The sequence below is a fragment of the Rhineura floridana genome, chromosome 1 (genome assembly GCF_030035675.1).
Source record: "Rhineura floridana isolate rRhiFlo1 chromosome 1, rRhiFlo1.hap2, whole genome shotgun sequence".
NCBI lineage: Eukaryota > Metazoa > Chordata > Lepidosauria > Squamata > Rhineuridae > Rhineura > Rhineura floridana.
The window spans coordinates 50,142,596-50,158,654 of NC_084480.1; the positions used below are offsets into that span (position 1 = coordinate 50,142,596).

Here is a 16,059-nt window from a genome sequence, read left to right on the forward strand (position 1 = left end):
TAGGAAGGATAGTAATATGGACTTTCCCCACTGATTAAGCAATCAAGGCTACTTTACTTATGCTGTGGTTCCATGAATTGTTACAGCTATAAAATCAAGCTTATAGATGTTACACTTTGAGTGAGGAAGCTGGATGTGATCTATAAAACTGAATGGCCTAAATCGGCTTCCAAATATTAGATCTCAGTCTGTTTGTAGAATTGTCTACCCATGTAATCAAGGCGTATGTTTAAATGGATGTTGTGATTAAGATTGTCCATTAGCTTTTGGAATCAGAGGTATTCAGGAATGGGCAGTGCTGCAGTGGGACAGTGCTATAGTGCCACCCTCCCAGTAATGCTTACTTGGATAGTAGGTCATGGCAGCAGTGAGTATGAGACTGTGCAAACACACTGGTGGAGCTAATTTGGTGCTCCCACCAATTAACCCATCCACCCCCAACCTCACTGCTGTCCTGCCCCCACCCCCACATAATCCAAGTAAGGGCATTAACAATGGCATTGGGAGGTCAGCTCCATGGCACCAGTCTACAACACCAGCTGCTCCTGCAAGTACTATAGAACAGGTTACAAATGCTACCTCTCTGAACATTTTTGCAGATCGTAACATTAACCATGGATCAGCCCAAACCATGGGGTTCCAGGGTTAATTTCCCAAAACTTTAAAATTGGGAGGAACCCTTAAATCTAATCTGCCCTCATCACATTGACATGATGCTCACATCGCAAAACTACAGAGAGCATGGTGGCAATTGCTTGTTGAGCAGAAGATTAAAGGCCTTCTGAATTGTTCCACAGCCAACATAACCACCAGACTATTGCTCTGCTTTTGTATGTCATGATTCAGTGAAATTGGGCCTTCTTGCACAGAATTTTTCATGACAGGCTAAGCTAGTGCCAAGTACTGCTGGGACAGATGCTGTTTCCTCAATGCTGGGGATGCCAAACGAACCAGCAGGAAGCCTCCTTACCTCCCCTGCCATTAATTGCAAGATAAACACAAAGAAACAATGAGACACAATCTGAAATATTCTTCCCAGAATTACTGATCAGAGTTATTTTGATTACAAAAAGGGCATGGGTCTGTGAATGTACATGTTAACACGTCCATCTTTTTATTTCCCTTTTTAACCCTTCTAGAACTTGGAAGAAAACAAATGCGACCATCACAAACAGATGCCCCAAGGAGCCTGGAACAAGAAGAACCTTTTGACCTTTCCCAAAAAGGCCAAGAGAAAGGACTTTCATTTCAGTCTGATGGTGAGAGTACCAAAGGAAGCTCATGTCATGAGGAAGAGGAAGACAGCTGCTATGGAGCAGAGCAGTATAGCCCTGCCATGTACCACAACAGCAACAAACCATGCACGCGGCAGGCTCTTTCAAGCCAATCAGGACATGAGATGAAAGATTTCAGAGAGTCGTACTACGATGGGAAAGAGAAAATGATGAATGTAAGATGTGAGGAGAGGAAAGAGAGCAAAGGGAACCAGAGCCGAGGAGAAAGAGACTTTGTGAATAATGATGAGAGATGTCTGAGTTTTAGCCACTTTGAAAATAATAGACTCACTCAGTCTCTCTCTGACTACCTATATTTTCAACACAGAAACAAGAGTTTAAAGGAGTTGCTGGAAAGGAAAATGGACAAGCAAGCTGTTTTTCTGGGTATCTAAATGGACTCATGTAAACTTAGTTTTGGGAAAGAGAAGTTCCTTCATGGTTTTTCTTTTTTCATTACCATGAGCTGTAATCTAACAAGACTGGCAAATTGTGAAAAAGAGAATAAGCACAAATTAAGACCATTTTCACCTGTCATTCAAATGTTCTTTTACTTCCCCCTATTTGTATACAATCATGTCATAGATATTAATCTAGTCTAAGCCTGTTGCCAACATTCCCCCCTCCCCCCCCATCCCCGATGTTCTGACCTGGTTCTACACATGTGGCAGAATGAAGTGAAAGAGTCCTGAGGTGGTAGAACAGAGTGCATATGAGGGATCACATTTTTGAATGTTCCCCCATGGAAAAAGTTCTTTACCATCTGAATATTTATCTTGGAAAAAAACTTGTTACATGGGAGAGCAATCAAAGATGACATCTCCAACTTGCAGCCTGAAAGTGGTATAGTCAACTTTGCCAAAGAAATGAGAGAAGGAAATGGATTCCTAAAAGTGCCTGAGTTTATTGAACCCTAATGTGTTTCAGAAATACAATTTCCTTCTTCAAGGACAATTTAGAAAAATTATTCTAGGGCAATATGATACCTTGTCCCAGGGTACGGTCTGAAGGCACACGAGACAACCACCCTGCAGAAGCTAAGCAAGTCTGGTTCTGCTCAGTGCCTGGATGGATGGATGACTGCCCGGGTTCCACCTTGGGTTCCATGATGGGATATAAACATAAGAAAATAAATAAATAACATTCAGAAATGCCCTTGTGTCAAGAAGGATCATTTTCCAGATTGCCCCTGAAGAAGGGGACCAAATTTCCAAAATCTGTTGAGCTTTAATAAGCTCAGGGAGCCTCCAGCCGGTGTTTATTGTGGGATCAGTGCTCCTCATGCATGTATGTTTTTTGTAGCATTCATAAAACATCATATTTCTTCTTGAAATGAAAGGCAGTATGTAATTTTTAAAAAATAATTGTAATAATAATTGGCATCAAAATGTAGTTCTCTCTCTTTTCCCTTTGATTTGGATTTACCCTTTTCAAAAATTTTTTTTAAAAAAAATCCTCTTCTTCAGTGACCTGTTTGCAAGTTAAGCCCCCATCTGGAAACAACCACTGAGATTCCACTTCTTTCTTGTTCCTTTGCTGCATGTAGTGCGTCCCTCTTTGCTTCTCACAGTCCACTCCATCACTTCAAGGTTCTACCACTTGATTCTGATGCACATGTAGACTAGACCAGGCCTCTGTCCCATTTCCCTAACATTCTGTCTTACAAGCAAGAAACAACCCAGGCCAAGCCTATGTGGACACAGTGGTTGACTTAGTGGCTCCCACTGAGTTCTCAGTTACAAAGCAAGCAATCTGCAATCTGGGACATGTTGAAAAGGAAGGAAACTTCTTTCTCATGAGACTGGGATTAACCAGGGTAAGTTTATCCCCCATCCTGGTAGTGTCCTTAATGTATCCCTTCACTTTCCCATATAAGAAGATGGTCACACATGATGTGCACAGAGAGACATATTCTTCTTCCAGTGGTCCCTGTACAGGCCCACCTTGCATACAAACCCTGCCTGTCATTATGATGGCCATTTTGCTAGTCTACTCTGAAAAGCATATCATGTGAGGAGAAGAAAACAGTTTTTGTTTTCCTCTGTTTAAGGTGAGCTTATCCTGATATTCTGTACTACTTCCCATAGTACTACAGAGTCTCACTACACATCTACATTGTAGACTTAAACGAACATTCATTCCATGTCCCCACAGAACCCCAGGAACTATAGTGATGTGGTACAGGCAGGGGTGGCTCCAGGTTTGAGGGGGCCATTAGTAAAGTGCCCTTTGATGGGCTTCTTCTCCATCAGTGGGCCCCCCAGCTGTGATCTTATCTGGCAGCAGTGGCTATGTAGTGTGCTACCATTTTAAGTTTCCCACAATGCCCTGAATTGCCTGATGGAGCATCACTCTGAACACTGGGGAAATTTAAAATCATGGCTTACTGATTCAGCTACCTGTCACTGTTGGGCCAGGGGCTCTCTGGAGCCCTGACAGCTCCCTAAGGGTGTCAGGTGCTCGTGCCAGGCTTGGGTCTGTCGGCCTCTTACACAGAATTATCAGCATCCTCTCCAAGCTACACTCTCCAGGGTTTTTTAGAGGAAGCCGTGCCAGTAGAAAACAAATATATACTTGTAGTGTAGTTATAACCAAAGCTATTAGCTGACCAAGACCACTTAGTAAAACAGACCTGTAGACCAAGCAGAAGAATCAGACTTTGCAGAACTAGCCTGATGTGTTAAGATGTTCCATCAATGCACTGAACCCATAACAGTCTCACAGTAACAGATTTGATATCTCAGAACCCCAGAAAGACAAACTTATCCATTTAACAATTACAAATAGAGATACATATCCAAGCTACGCAGGCAATGTTTCCACTGATTTGGGGAACATTTAACAGTTCTTCATATCAGATGACATAGAAAACTATCTGGAAGGAAGCTTAAGGACTGCATTAACTTTTTCACATCCTCAGACCAAAACACAACACAGGGAGCTTCTTGTTGTCACAAGCTTTGCTATCATTGCACTTTGTGAACTAATAAGTATGCATTTACATGTTTTCAAAATGATGCCTTTCATTTCTGAGTGTGGAGGTAAACCTCTTTTAGTCTGAACGGTGCCGGATGAACAACCTTGAAGTCCTCATTTGAAAAACATAAAAGCAACTATTGCTCTAATTTGCACTACAGAACTTTTATCTATCAAGCACCTGGAAGCCTGCACTATATAGCTTGTGTGCACCCTTTGGCCACAGGTTGATAGACCTAACTGTATATACCTGTGATGGCCAAATAAAAGCTCAGATATTGCCCATGAAACAATTTTATATGGACCCCTGAAACCCTACCAAATTATGATAGTATGATAAAATGTTTGCATACAATTTCACATATGAGAAAAAAGAAATATATTTTTTAAATAGTGCTGTGCAAGTAATGGCCTGGATATGCCCAAGTTCATGGTCATGCCAACACTCATTGCACTAACATTATTCAGCCTGAGTGTTCATGTGTGGCCCTTAGATGTTTGTCAGTAGCCTAGAATGCCCCTTGAGATTAAAGATATTGGCTGTCCCCTATCTTTGCTACAACCTTATACTATTTTAAGTGTCATGTCTACTTTACAGGGCACTAGCCCTGCTTGTCGGTTACTTGTAAGGATCTGGTTGGCCACTGTGAGAACAGCCTGCTAGACTAGATGAGCCTTTGGCCTGATCAAGTTCGTATGTTCTTATGACCCTTCTGACCTGTGAGTGGCTTGCATTCCCTAACACTCTGTTCTTTAAACTTGGGTTCCCAGATGTTGTTGGACTGCAACTCCCATCATCCTCAGACAGCATGGTTAGGAAAGATAGGAGTTGCAGCCCATCAACATCTGGGGACCCAAGGTTGAAGAACACTCCCCTAACAGCAGCACCAACACAAAACTACATTCTCAGCATTCTTTGTGGGAAACCATTATAAGTCTATAATGTAGTAATGTCCTTACAGAGAAACATCTGAAGCATTCAGCAGATTCAAATTGCTTTACCTAAGAGCAGGCAGAGACAAACACAGAGATTCTGGGAAGCTAAGCAGGATTCTGCAAGGTAAAGCATAACAGAGCAGACAAGTGGAAAATTCGAAGGAAATATTGATCACAGCTCATGATGAAAGGATGTGGCTAGGACAACAAAGGGTATCTGTAACATGATAATCAATTAACAAATGAGGTTGGCCTTATAATAGCTGACTCAGGAGAACTCAGATGCATTTGGAGACTGGTAAAAAGTAAAGACCTCCTATGTTCACTGCAAACTCTTGCACAATATGAAGGGTGACTTCCGGTTATTTGAAGCATATCAAGATTTCTTAGGATCTCCTATTATGCGAGAAAAGATCAGGCACGTCCCAATGAATTTATTGATGAATTTGCTCTGAGTTGTTATAATTTTGTTCCTTGCTTGTTTTTTTCACAAGTCATTTTCTGAGTGATTTGTCTCAAAGATTAAAAAATTATTTTCTATTGCTGCCCCATCTTGAGACCTTTGTACTGGTTCCATTTTTTTGCATCTTTCCATGATATTGCTGCATTTGGCGCTGATGAGAGGTGGGAAACCTGTGGCCCTGCAGATGTTTTTGAATTCCAACTCCCACCAGCTCCAGCCAGCATGGCCAATGGTCAGGGATGATGGGACCTGTAAACATCTGGAGGGCTACTGGTCTCCCATCCCTGCTGCAAATGGTGCAAATCTAAAAACTGCAATTTTAAATATAATATTTATTATACCAAAGAGTATTTAATAAAGTATTGCCATATGTACAATAACACATGGTGTCTGCTTAGCTGAATAGGAAATAACAGCATTAACAATTTGTATCCTTGTATCTGTACACTGATTTGTGTGTGTGTGTTTTAAACAACACCTTACAAGTGGAATCCAATTCAAATTCCAATATATGTCTTGATAGCCAGTAGCTCATCTAAAATGTTACATGTAAAATATATTTTGTTAATTTAAAGCAAACAAATAAAGACATATCAAGGATAGTGCTGTAGTTTGTGTCACACCCACCCAAAAATTTCAATTATCTCTGTCCAGATCAACTAATGGGTCCACGTTTCCCATGATTATATTGTGTAGGGGAAGCACTTACCTGAGTTTCTCTTTTGGTGGGTAGCTTACTGGAGACTCATATGACATTTTTGTAATAGATGAATTTATTTATACAAATATACAAGTTGGGCATAGGTGATGTTAAATAGCATAGCACTTCTACAAGCAGCAAATCAACTGCCCCACATCAGATCTCCAGAGAGAGACAAGTATACCCCATTGAGGGCCTTTATTTCAAAAGTAGCTCTCACCTCAGCTGTCTTTCTGCCTCTCTGTTTACAGTTTCCCAAAATGTTTCTATCATTTTCTGGATCTCAAAATCCACCCTTGGAAGGAAAAGACAGTGGTACAATTAGATAATTTTAGACTCTGGGCTGAACTGTTTTAAGGGGGAGGGCTCTGTATTTGGTGGTCATGCTGCTCATTCTGCTGAGTGGGGCTCTAGATCTCTGTCCTGAAGTCCTGTCTTGATAGGTCCAAAGGGGTGGGAGTGAGAAGAAGGAATAATGGAAGATGTGGAGCCATTTAGGAGCATCAGCCAATCATTCTGGTCCATAACACTGTTTTATTCAAGTGCCAGAGTAATTCACAGCAATTGAAGTTTAACAAGTCCAGAATATTTTTTTTCTGATAAGCTCACAACAGACGCACATAGTTTTAGTGCAGCAGCATAGACAATAAATGTCGAACATTGATAGAAAAGCACCAGATTTATACTAGTTGTGGAGTAATACATGGTGATCATTTTCAGAAATGGAGGCATGTAGTATTGCACATTATTTATTTATTACATTTATATCCCGCCATTCCTCCCAGAAGGAGCCCACATTGTGGACATGAGTGCACATGCACAGCCAATTGTGCATGCATTAATCCATGTGATGCTTTTCTGAAAAGTGCACAACTGTTGTGAAAAATTGCATTGCACTATTAAGGCTGCAGTCCTATGTGCACAGACCTGGAACAAGCCCTATTGAACACAGTGGGACTTACTGCTGAGTAAGTTTGAATCAGTTTGGTTAAATAAGATTGTTTCTATGAGGGACTGATACAGGACCTGAACTTCACACTTCAAACATCCTTCAAGAGATCTTCCAAACACCAATCGGGAAGAACTAATACGTGGTTTGACTGAGAATGTATTAATTTAAGGAAGCGAGTTCGCTCTGCCTATTGCTGCTACCACAGAAACAACGAGCGTCTACTTCCACATTCTTACTATGTGTTAAGGAATGAGTACAAGAAACTCATTCAAAGGAAGAAAAATGAGGCCAATAGGGATTTGTGGCAAATGCTGATAGCAGCATCTATCACCTGCAGCACCAAGTCATTTTGGAATCTTGTTTCTGGAGTATTGGCAAATCAAAATGGCAGCCCGGTCTGCCATATTCCAGCTAACATATGGGAGGATCATTTTCGGGCAGTGTTTAATGACCCCATTTCTTCTAAATCAAGTCCTCCCCCCTATCTGGCCCCTGACATCCCCGAGTGGTCCCCAGTTGATCCCCAGACAATTGAGGATCTACTCTCTCAACTTAAGGTGGGCAAAGCCCCCGGTCCTGACGGCATCCCCACAGAATTGCTGAAGCGTAATATCAGCTGGTGGGCTCCTCTTCTGGCTCCTCTTTTCACTCTAATAAATAAATCAGGCATAATTCCCGCTTCCTGGCTGAAAGTTTATGTTATCCCTATCTACAAGAATGGCCCCAGGAGTGATCCGAGTAACTATCACCCTATTAGTTTGCTGTCCATTATGGGGAAACTGTATGCCAGTTACCTGAGTCAAAAGCTGAAACAGTGGATAAGCGCCAATAATATCTTAGGAGCAGAGCAGATAGGTTTTAAAATGGGACTCTCCACTCTCGATCATAGTTTGGTCCTGGCTCATTTAGCCCTCAAATATTCTAATCCTCGAGGTGGCAAGCTTTTCACAGCCTTCATTGATCTGAAGTCTGCATTTGATTCTATCTCACGCGCCCGATTATGGAGTAAGTTAGAATCCTGGGCAATAGAGAAAAGGCTTCTGTTCTTGATCTCTGCCTTATATTATAATACCTCCATCCAAGTGTGATGTAATAACCGAGGTTACCTCTCTGGGGTGATTCACTCTTCACTTGGTGTCAGGCAAGGGTGTGTTCTCGCCCCCACTTTATTTAATCTATACCTGGCTGACCTTCCTCCTGCCCTGAGAAGGATACAATCTCATTCCCCCAAACTAAGGTTTACTAAGGTGCCAATTCTGCTTTATGCAGACGACGCGGTTTTGATCTCTCAAACCCAGCTGGGATTAAAAAGACTCCTCTTGGGCTTTGTGGAGTACTGCAAAAATAATCATCTAATTATCAATCATGTGAAATCTAAAGTAATCGTGTTTGCAAGGAGAAAAGTGAGGTTCCCTTGGTTTTTGGGGTCTGTTAAAATTGAGCAGGTCAACTCGTACAAGTATTTGGGGGTGTGGTTCCATGAAACAATAAGCTGGAGATCCCAAGCAAACTATGTCAAAGCTAAGGCTGAGAAAAACCTGGGTGCGATATCCCACTTCTTTTTTCTTAAGGGCAGGAAATTTGTCCCTGCTGCAGTTTGTGTGGCAAGAACAAAAATAATCCCAATGATGCTATATGGGGCCCCAATCTGGTATCCCTTTTTAAAGGGGTCACTCGAAGGTCCCTTCCACCTTTTCCTCAGATCCATTCTAGGTGTCCTACGATGTGTTTCTGGGGCTACCCTCAAACTGGAGGTGGGCCTAAATCCTATAAATTGTATAGCCTGGACTCATACTATTCATTATTGGCTTCGTTGTAGTTCTATGCTACCTCAAGAGTCATTTGTGAGGCAGATAATGAGTGATTCCACTACCCCTCCTTGGTCCAAATTGGTGAGGGACAAAATCCTAGCGGTTGGCCTTTCCCCTGTCGACCTGCTTGCCATGGAACACAACAGAGCTAGGGTGCTGGTCAAACAGCGGTTGCACAATATTGATAACCAGGAGCTCCTTGCAGCTGCTGTGGGACCATGCTCCCCCCGCTCGTTGGGCCTATCAGGCTCCCCTTGCAAAGAGGGGATGCGCTACTTAAGAAGGCTAACTCTGCCAAAGTATAGAAGGGCCTTTTCTTTGGCCCGTTTTGATGCTCTCCCGTCAAAACTTCTGGAGGGCAGATTTGAGAAAATACTGAAGAGCAACAGATACTGCCCCTGTGACAAACCTGAAGTTGAAACGGTCTCACATGTTTTGTTATTGCTATTACTATTATTATTTATTCAATTTTCACACTTCAGTATTTTAGTATATTAGTATTTTGTAGTTTAGTATGTTTAATTTGTTTCTTTGTGGTTTATTGTATACTGATGTTTATTTATTGTTGTGAACCGCCCAGAGAGCTTCGGCTATGGGGCGGTATAGAAATTTAATAAAATAAATAAATAAATAAATAAATTTAAGTGCCCTTTCTATGATGAAGCTAGGACTGGTCTCTTACGCCCCATTCTGCAAGCATTCCCAGGTCGCTCTACGGACTCTTTTCTGGTAGTTCTCCTCCAGGGCTCCGACAGACCAATTACAATCCAAGTGGCCAAATTTCTGAACTTGGCTATGGAGACTAGATCTCATAAGTGTGTGTCTTGCCCCTGAGTACTGTCCGCAGCTGTTTCTCTGCAGAGCCTATTTAAGTTGTGTTAATATGTTTTATTGTTAATTCCTTGTATATAGTGGTTTTAATGTATCGCAATGGTTGGTTGACCAAGCAATAAAGATACTATTTGATTTGATTTGAATAAGATTGTATCACATGCCAGATGAGAAGTATAAGCCAAGGGTGAGAAGTTGGCTATATGATATAAAGAACTTCCATACACTAAGACCATTGTTCCATCTGTCCCAGGATGCTTATTGGCGGCAGTCTTAGTTTTTCTCACACTGCATTTTAACTAGCAATCCTTTTGAGAGGGTAAGCATTATGTAAAGATCTCATATGTATAACATATGCATCATAAGAATATGAGAAGAGCCCCACTGGATCATACCAAAGGCTCATCTAGCCCAGCATCCTCTTCTCACAGTGGTCAAACAGATGCCTCTGGGACCCCTGCAAGCAAGACCTGAGCACTCTTCTCATTTTTGCTCCTCATCAAGTGGTCTACAGAGGCATATTATTTTATTTATTTATTTAAATTTATACCCCACTGTTCCTCTCAAAAGAAGCCCAGGACATGGACTTATGCAAACTGCTAAATTGCTCATAGCAACCCTGAGGTTTCAGGATAAGGTGCAATATACATCAACCAAATAAAGAAAGAAAACATATCACAAAATGCATGGGCAGGATCAAACACATGGGTCTTTTCACACTTGATCATTGAGTTCCTCCTCAGCTGCCTTCCCAAACTGCTTTGGAAATGTCCTACTGACAAGCAGCAAATAAATATTGTAAATGTAAATGTAAATGCACTACCTTCAAGTCGATTCCGACTTATGATGACCCTATGAATAGGATTTTCATGGTAAGAGGTCTTCAGAGGTGGTTTACATCAGAGCTTGGAAAAGTTACTTTTTTGAACTACAACTCCCATCAGCCCCAGCCAGCATGGCCACTGGATTGGGCTGATTAGAGTTGTAGTTCAAAAAAGTAACTTTTCCAAGCTCTGGTTTGCATATATGTACATACATACATGTACAGTTGAAATACCCAACCCCACGAAAATCCACTTAGAGAAATAAACTAAAAGTGAGCAGAATGTATTTTATTTATTTATTTATTTATTTATTTATTTATTTATTACATTTTTATCCCACCTTTCCTCCCAGAAGGAGGTGTTATATTACTGTAAAAGTCTTCTGAAAAGTCAGAACTTCATCAGTAAAGAACTGGTGCGTGAAAGAGCAAATTGGTGCACGTATCCACAAGTAAATGCCCTGCTTATTTAAGTGCAAGACCTGTACAACTACCTGAAAATAAATGTGTGAGTATAGTCTCCAGCCAAAGAACAGGCTGACACACCTACCATCCAAATTAAATACATTAATTTGCTAAGAGCCTCCACCATTGCCTGCCATTTAAAGGAGCAAAATAATACAGGACCAGTCACATGGCAATTGCAAGGGTGCTAAAGCATCACAGAACCAAGGGGAAGCCTGGGTAAGAGAAAAAACACCTCAAAACTACGGTGGACTTCATAAACTGAAGATTATGGATTGTACCAATCTATTCCTTTTTTAAGGAAATGTCAAATACTGACATCCTATGTAGCTTTGGAAGGGAAGGAGCAAGTGAAAATAATACAGGCTTCATGTATATCTCCCTATATGTATGGATCTTTGTATCTTTTCCTGAGTGAAAGAAGGGCAAACTCTAATTTGTTTTGCCTTGCTCTGGTAAATTCCTGTATTGCTCCTTGTAGCACAGGAATTACTTATGTATTAATTGCCCCACTGGGATTAGTTACTCAACAGCAGTTCTGCTAGCAAGGAAGAGGCCTCTAGTCTGCTGCAGGCTGGGGTCTTTCCTTAAAAACAGACCCATTGGGGAAAAGATGGAGTTTCCTCTCAAGCAGATTGACTGGTGAAGAAGATCAGCAGCCAACTTTGTGGAATGGCAAATCTCCTTCCCTTTAGGGGGTAGATGAATTTGTTGGTTTCAGATTCTCTCCCTTTCTCATTTTCCCCATGTCTAAGTTCAGTTCCACACATTTCTGCACGAGGTTGTGATTTCTTAAAAAAAAAGTCCTAAAAAATTCACCAGCATTTTAGTGTACGTTTGTCTCAATATGCACATTTATGTATGTACTTTTTGCCCAACATGCACATTTTTGCAAGCAATTCTTAATCTAGTGCATTTTACATGTTAATATTAGGAATATATGAATTTATGTGCACACTTTCTCTTAATATATGCATTTTTGCATCACAAACTTATTTGCATCAAGATTAAGAGAAGCACTAATTTCAAAGGTTGGCTTTATTTTAGTTGATGTATTGTTTCAGGAAATTAGGTAGGTTCACATTTGGGATGGGTGAGAAATTGGATTCCATTCTCATTTCAAGCCGAATCTGTCACATTCGCACTTTCTAAAACAATATATGCATCAAAACAAAGCTAACCTTCGAAAGTCACATTTATCTGAATTTTGCAGTGCAGTTCTCCAACCAAGCAACGTTTACAAAAATGCATATGTTAGGGGGAAAGTGTGTATAAAAGAGTGAAAATAACATACAAAAATGCATTAGGAGACATTGCATGCAAAAATGGGTACACTAGTCAAAACTGCCTACAATAATGTGTTTATTAGGAGAACTTCATACTAAAATGCTTGAGAAATTTTTTTTAAATGGCAATTTGCTACAGCAGTATGGCGAACTGAATTTAAGACTGAAAAAATGAGAAACTGAGAGAACTGAAATTGACAGAACTTTCTAAGGCATTTTTAAAGTAAAATGGACACCCAGTCCTAGCTTTTGGACACCCAGTGCACACAAATAGACACATAAAATTTACCAATGAACCAAGAACTTACATTCAGATTGCAAGCCACTGAAACACTGAGGTATGAATTTTTTAGTGAAAAATGAACAGAAACAGTATAACATAGGGGCACATTACATAATAATTCTTAGGGTTATTACAAACCACCACTTTTCTGAAAAACGTCTTAACAAAATCTCAGTGTACAGGGATGATGTCAGCTACAGAAGGGCATCGAACCTCAGCAGCAGTTTTTAATTTTAATTTTCTTTTTTAATTCATTATGCAGTGACAAGAGTGGCTTTTTACTATAGCCAGCATGGATTTTTTGCATTCCTCAAATGTTAAATTGAAGATACCCCCATGCCATTCTGATGCTTCCCATAAACTCATTTTAAAGCAAAACCTTACAACACTTACAGTCCTGAACTCAGAAACGCTTGCTTAAAAGCCCTCTAAATTTTCATGGTGATACTCAAAACAGTCAGAGAGAATCAAGAGTTCAAAGTGTAAAAAGAGAGAGAGAAAAAACAGACCCCTTTTGGACTTTTTTCTGTCAGAATTCTCATAATTTGTTGAAATTAATTAAAAATCAACCTGTAATCCTATTACTGACTTTGCCCCATACTCTGACCTTCATCTTCTGCAGTTTAAAAGTTAAAAAATTGCCTGGTCAATTTTTAATTAATTTAAGAAATTTAGCATTGGAATCAATGATAAGCACAGACATGCTCAGTAAGAACTGTCAATGTTCTAAAAGCCAGACTCACAGCTGCTTGGCTTGGCTAATCAGGGGGCCACACCCAGACCTTTATTTCATTTTAGATAACCAGACCTTTATTACAATTGACAGTCATGGCTTCCCCAAAGAATCCTGAAAATTGTAGTTTGTGAAAGGTGCTGAGAGTTGTTAGGAGACTCCTATTCCCCTTACAGAGCTCCAGTGGCCAGAGTGGTTTAACAGTCAGCCACTTTGATTGAAGCTCTGACTGAAGATCATGAAGCCATGAAAGTCATGACTGTTGATAGAGTTCAGATAGTCACTTTAAATATGTTTGATTTACTTTGGAATTTTAGTGAAGTTTCCTATAGGAAATCATTTTCTTTTGTTGTTGTTTCTGTGAATATGTGAAGTACAGCAACACTTTGCAACACAAAACTTCAAAAACAATTATGGAATAATGGCACTGACTATTCTGCAGAATAGTTTCCAATGGACATGAGGAGTGTCTCAGTTTGCACAAGATAAAACAGTGGGAGGTGAAATATATTCTAGCAAAATTCTAGGTGTGTTCTATGTTTTCCTTAAGTGAAGTGGTTTAAGCATAGCAGGCTGAACATATGCATCTTGGGCAGGCCACGTTTGTTTTTTCCAACAGCTAGAGTATTTGCTGAAGTAGCAACATATTGTGATCAGTCTGATTTTACATCAAACTGCAGTTTCAGATTCAACTGTTAATGGACCCAAAATAGAAATAGAGCACAATCTCCAGTTTGAAACACAAAAGGCTGTCTTCGCCATCATATGACACTGACCAATAAAAAGGCTTTGAAATCAATAAAAATAAATTTGACAGAGATTTCTAGCATGAATAATGAGAGAAATATCATTTTCTAGGTTAGATCCTCTGTAGAAACAATAGTAATACAGGAAAGAAGCAAAGTAAGGATACCAACAAGCATACAAAAATGTAATTCTCCATCTTTGGAGATGGCAGGTGTTGCCACCATTCACCATATGCTCAGAGGCACATGTTACCAAATTCTTCCAAGCTACAGAGGAAGTGGATTGGACTGTGAAAGACCAACCCAAATTGTGTTTGCATTTTGACAAATTTGTAGGGCAGTCCAATATCTCAGAGAGGAGGTCAGTTCTCCTGCTCCCCTGGTGCATTCACTATAGCTGCCCAATTTCCCTACTTTTTAAAGTTTAATAGAAATATCTGTTGGCTATATGTACATTCTTAAACACCACAAGGTTTTTTGCCTATTAGTGAATATATTCACTGGTGGGTGTGCAGGCTAGTAAGAATTTTGCTAGGCTAGTAACTTGTGTAAATGCATTTACAAGGCTGTATTTACTGTCTGTTTTTCTTTTCAGTTTGAACCACTTTTGCCTCAATCCAAATGCCAGGGCTTGTATATGGTAGAGAGGCTTCCACGTGCAAGCCATTTGAATAAAAAAATGGACATCTAGTAACAATTCCTTTAAAAATTCTCTGGAACTTTCCATCCATTGTTCACATTAACCAAACCAAATTTCCATCGCATTCCTACTCCCCTTTCCCCTGCTTCCTATGGATCCATTTGAGGGAAGGAAGGCTGCAGCCCTTCTTTCATACCTGCAGCTGCAGGAGACCGCAGCAGATCTGCTTGCAAAGAACAACCAACCAGTAAAAAATGGTCCAGGCTGGTCCAGTGCAGTTTTAATCTGCTAAACCCAGCAAGAAAAAGCTTTTTATGACTTGAAGAGAAATAGAGATGGGGCAGAAATTTGATTCAGTTCACATTTAAAGCTGAATCAAATTCACACTTTCTGAAACAATATGAGAACCAAAACGCAGTCATCCTTCGAAATTTGTGCTTACCCAAATTTTGCGAGGCAGTTCTCCAACCACAGAACGTTTACAAAAATGCATATATTAGGGAGAAATGTACAAAAGTGTGCATAAAAATGAATATATTATTGAAAATAACACACAACCATGCATTATATTGGGAGAATTTGCTTACAAAAATGTGTAGATTAGTAAAAACTGCATAGAAAAATGTGTGTGCTAGAAGAAATTCATGCTAAAATGAAGATTTTTTTTAAAAAATCACAAATTGCTGCAGAAACCTGGAGAACTGAATTTAAGATTGGGAAAATTGGGCTCCTTTTTGGAGGAAGGGCAGATATTAATTTAATAAATAAATAAATTAATAATTTTTAAAAAATGAGAGAGCCATAATTGACAGATCCTTCCATCCCTAAATCGAGATGAGCAATAGCACTTGCTACTGTCTGCTGGCTGGAGCCATTCGCTGTGAGCTACTTCCTGCAGCAGCGGACTACAGCTCTTTTTTCTTGTGAGCAGATTTACTTGTATTTAATGCTCCATCCGAACTTCCTAAAGAACATGGGAGGGGGGAATAAGTCCTTCATTAAAATGGTACTTACTTTCATGAGAGAAAAACAGGAAGTGGAGGCCTGATTAGGGGATGTGAGGAAGCTAAGGTGCATCATCTGTTTCCAGGTCATAGCCTAAGGCAGAGGTAGCCTACATGGTGTCCTCCAGATGTTGTT

General features: G+C 40.2%; 1 protein-coding gene across 8 annotated transcripts in view; it reads left to right on the plus strand.

Moving 5' to 3' along the window:
* The window catches only part of ZNF366 (zinc finger protein 366), a 53,479-nt gene extending 47,261 nt beyond the window's left edge, over positions 1 to 6,218 (plus strand). For all 8 annotated transcript variants that reach the window (XM_061621189.1, XM_061621207.1, XM_061621217.1 and 5 more), the window contains one exon: positions 1,140 to 6,218. In XM_061621189.1, coding sequence (XP_061477173.1) covers positions 1,140 to 1,669 — 530 coding nt within the window. In that variant the 3' untranslated portion in view covers positions 1,670 to 6,218. The remainder of the gene's footprint in view (positions 1 to 1,139) is intronic.
* Positions 6,219 to 16,059: the final 9,841 nt, after the last annotated feature.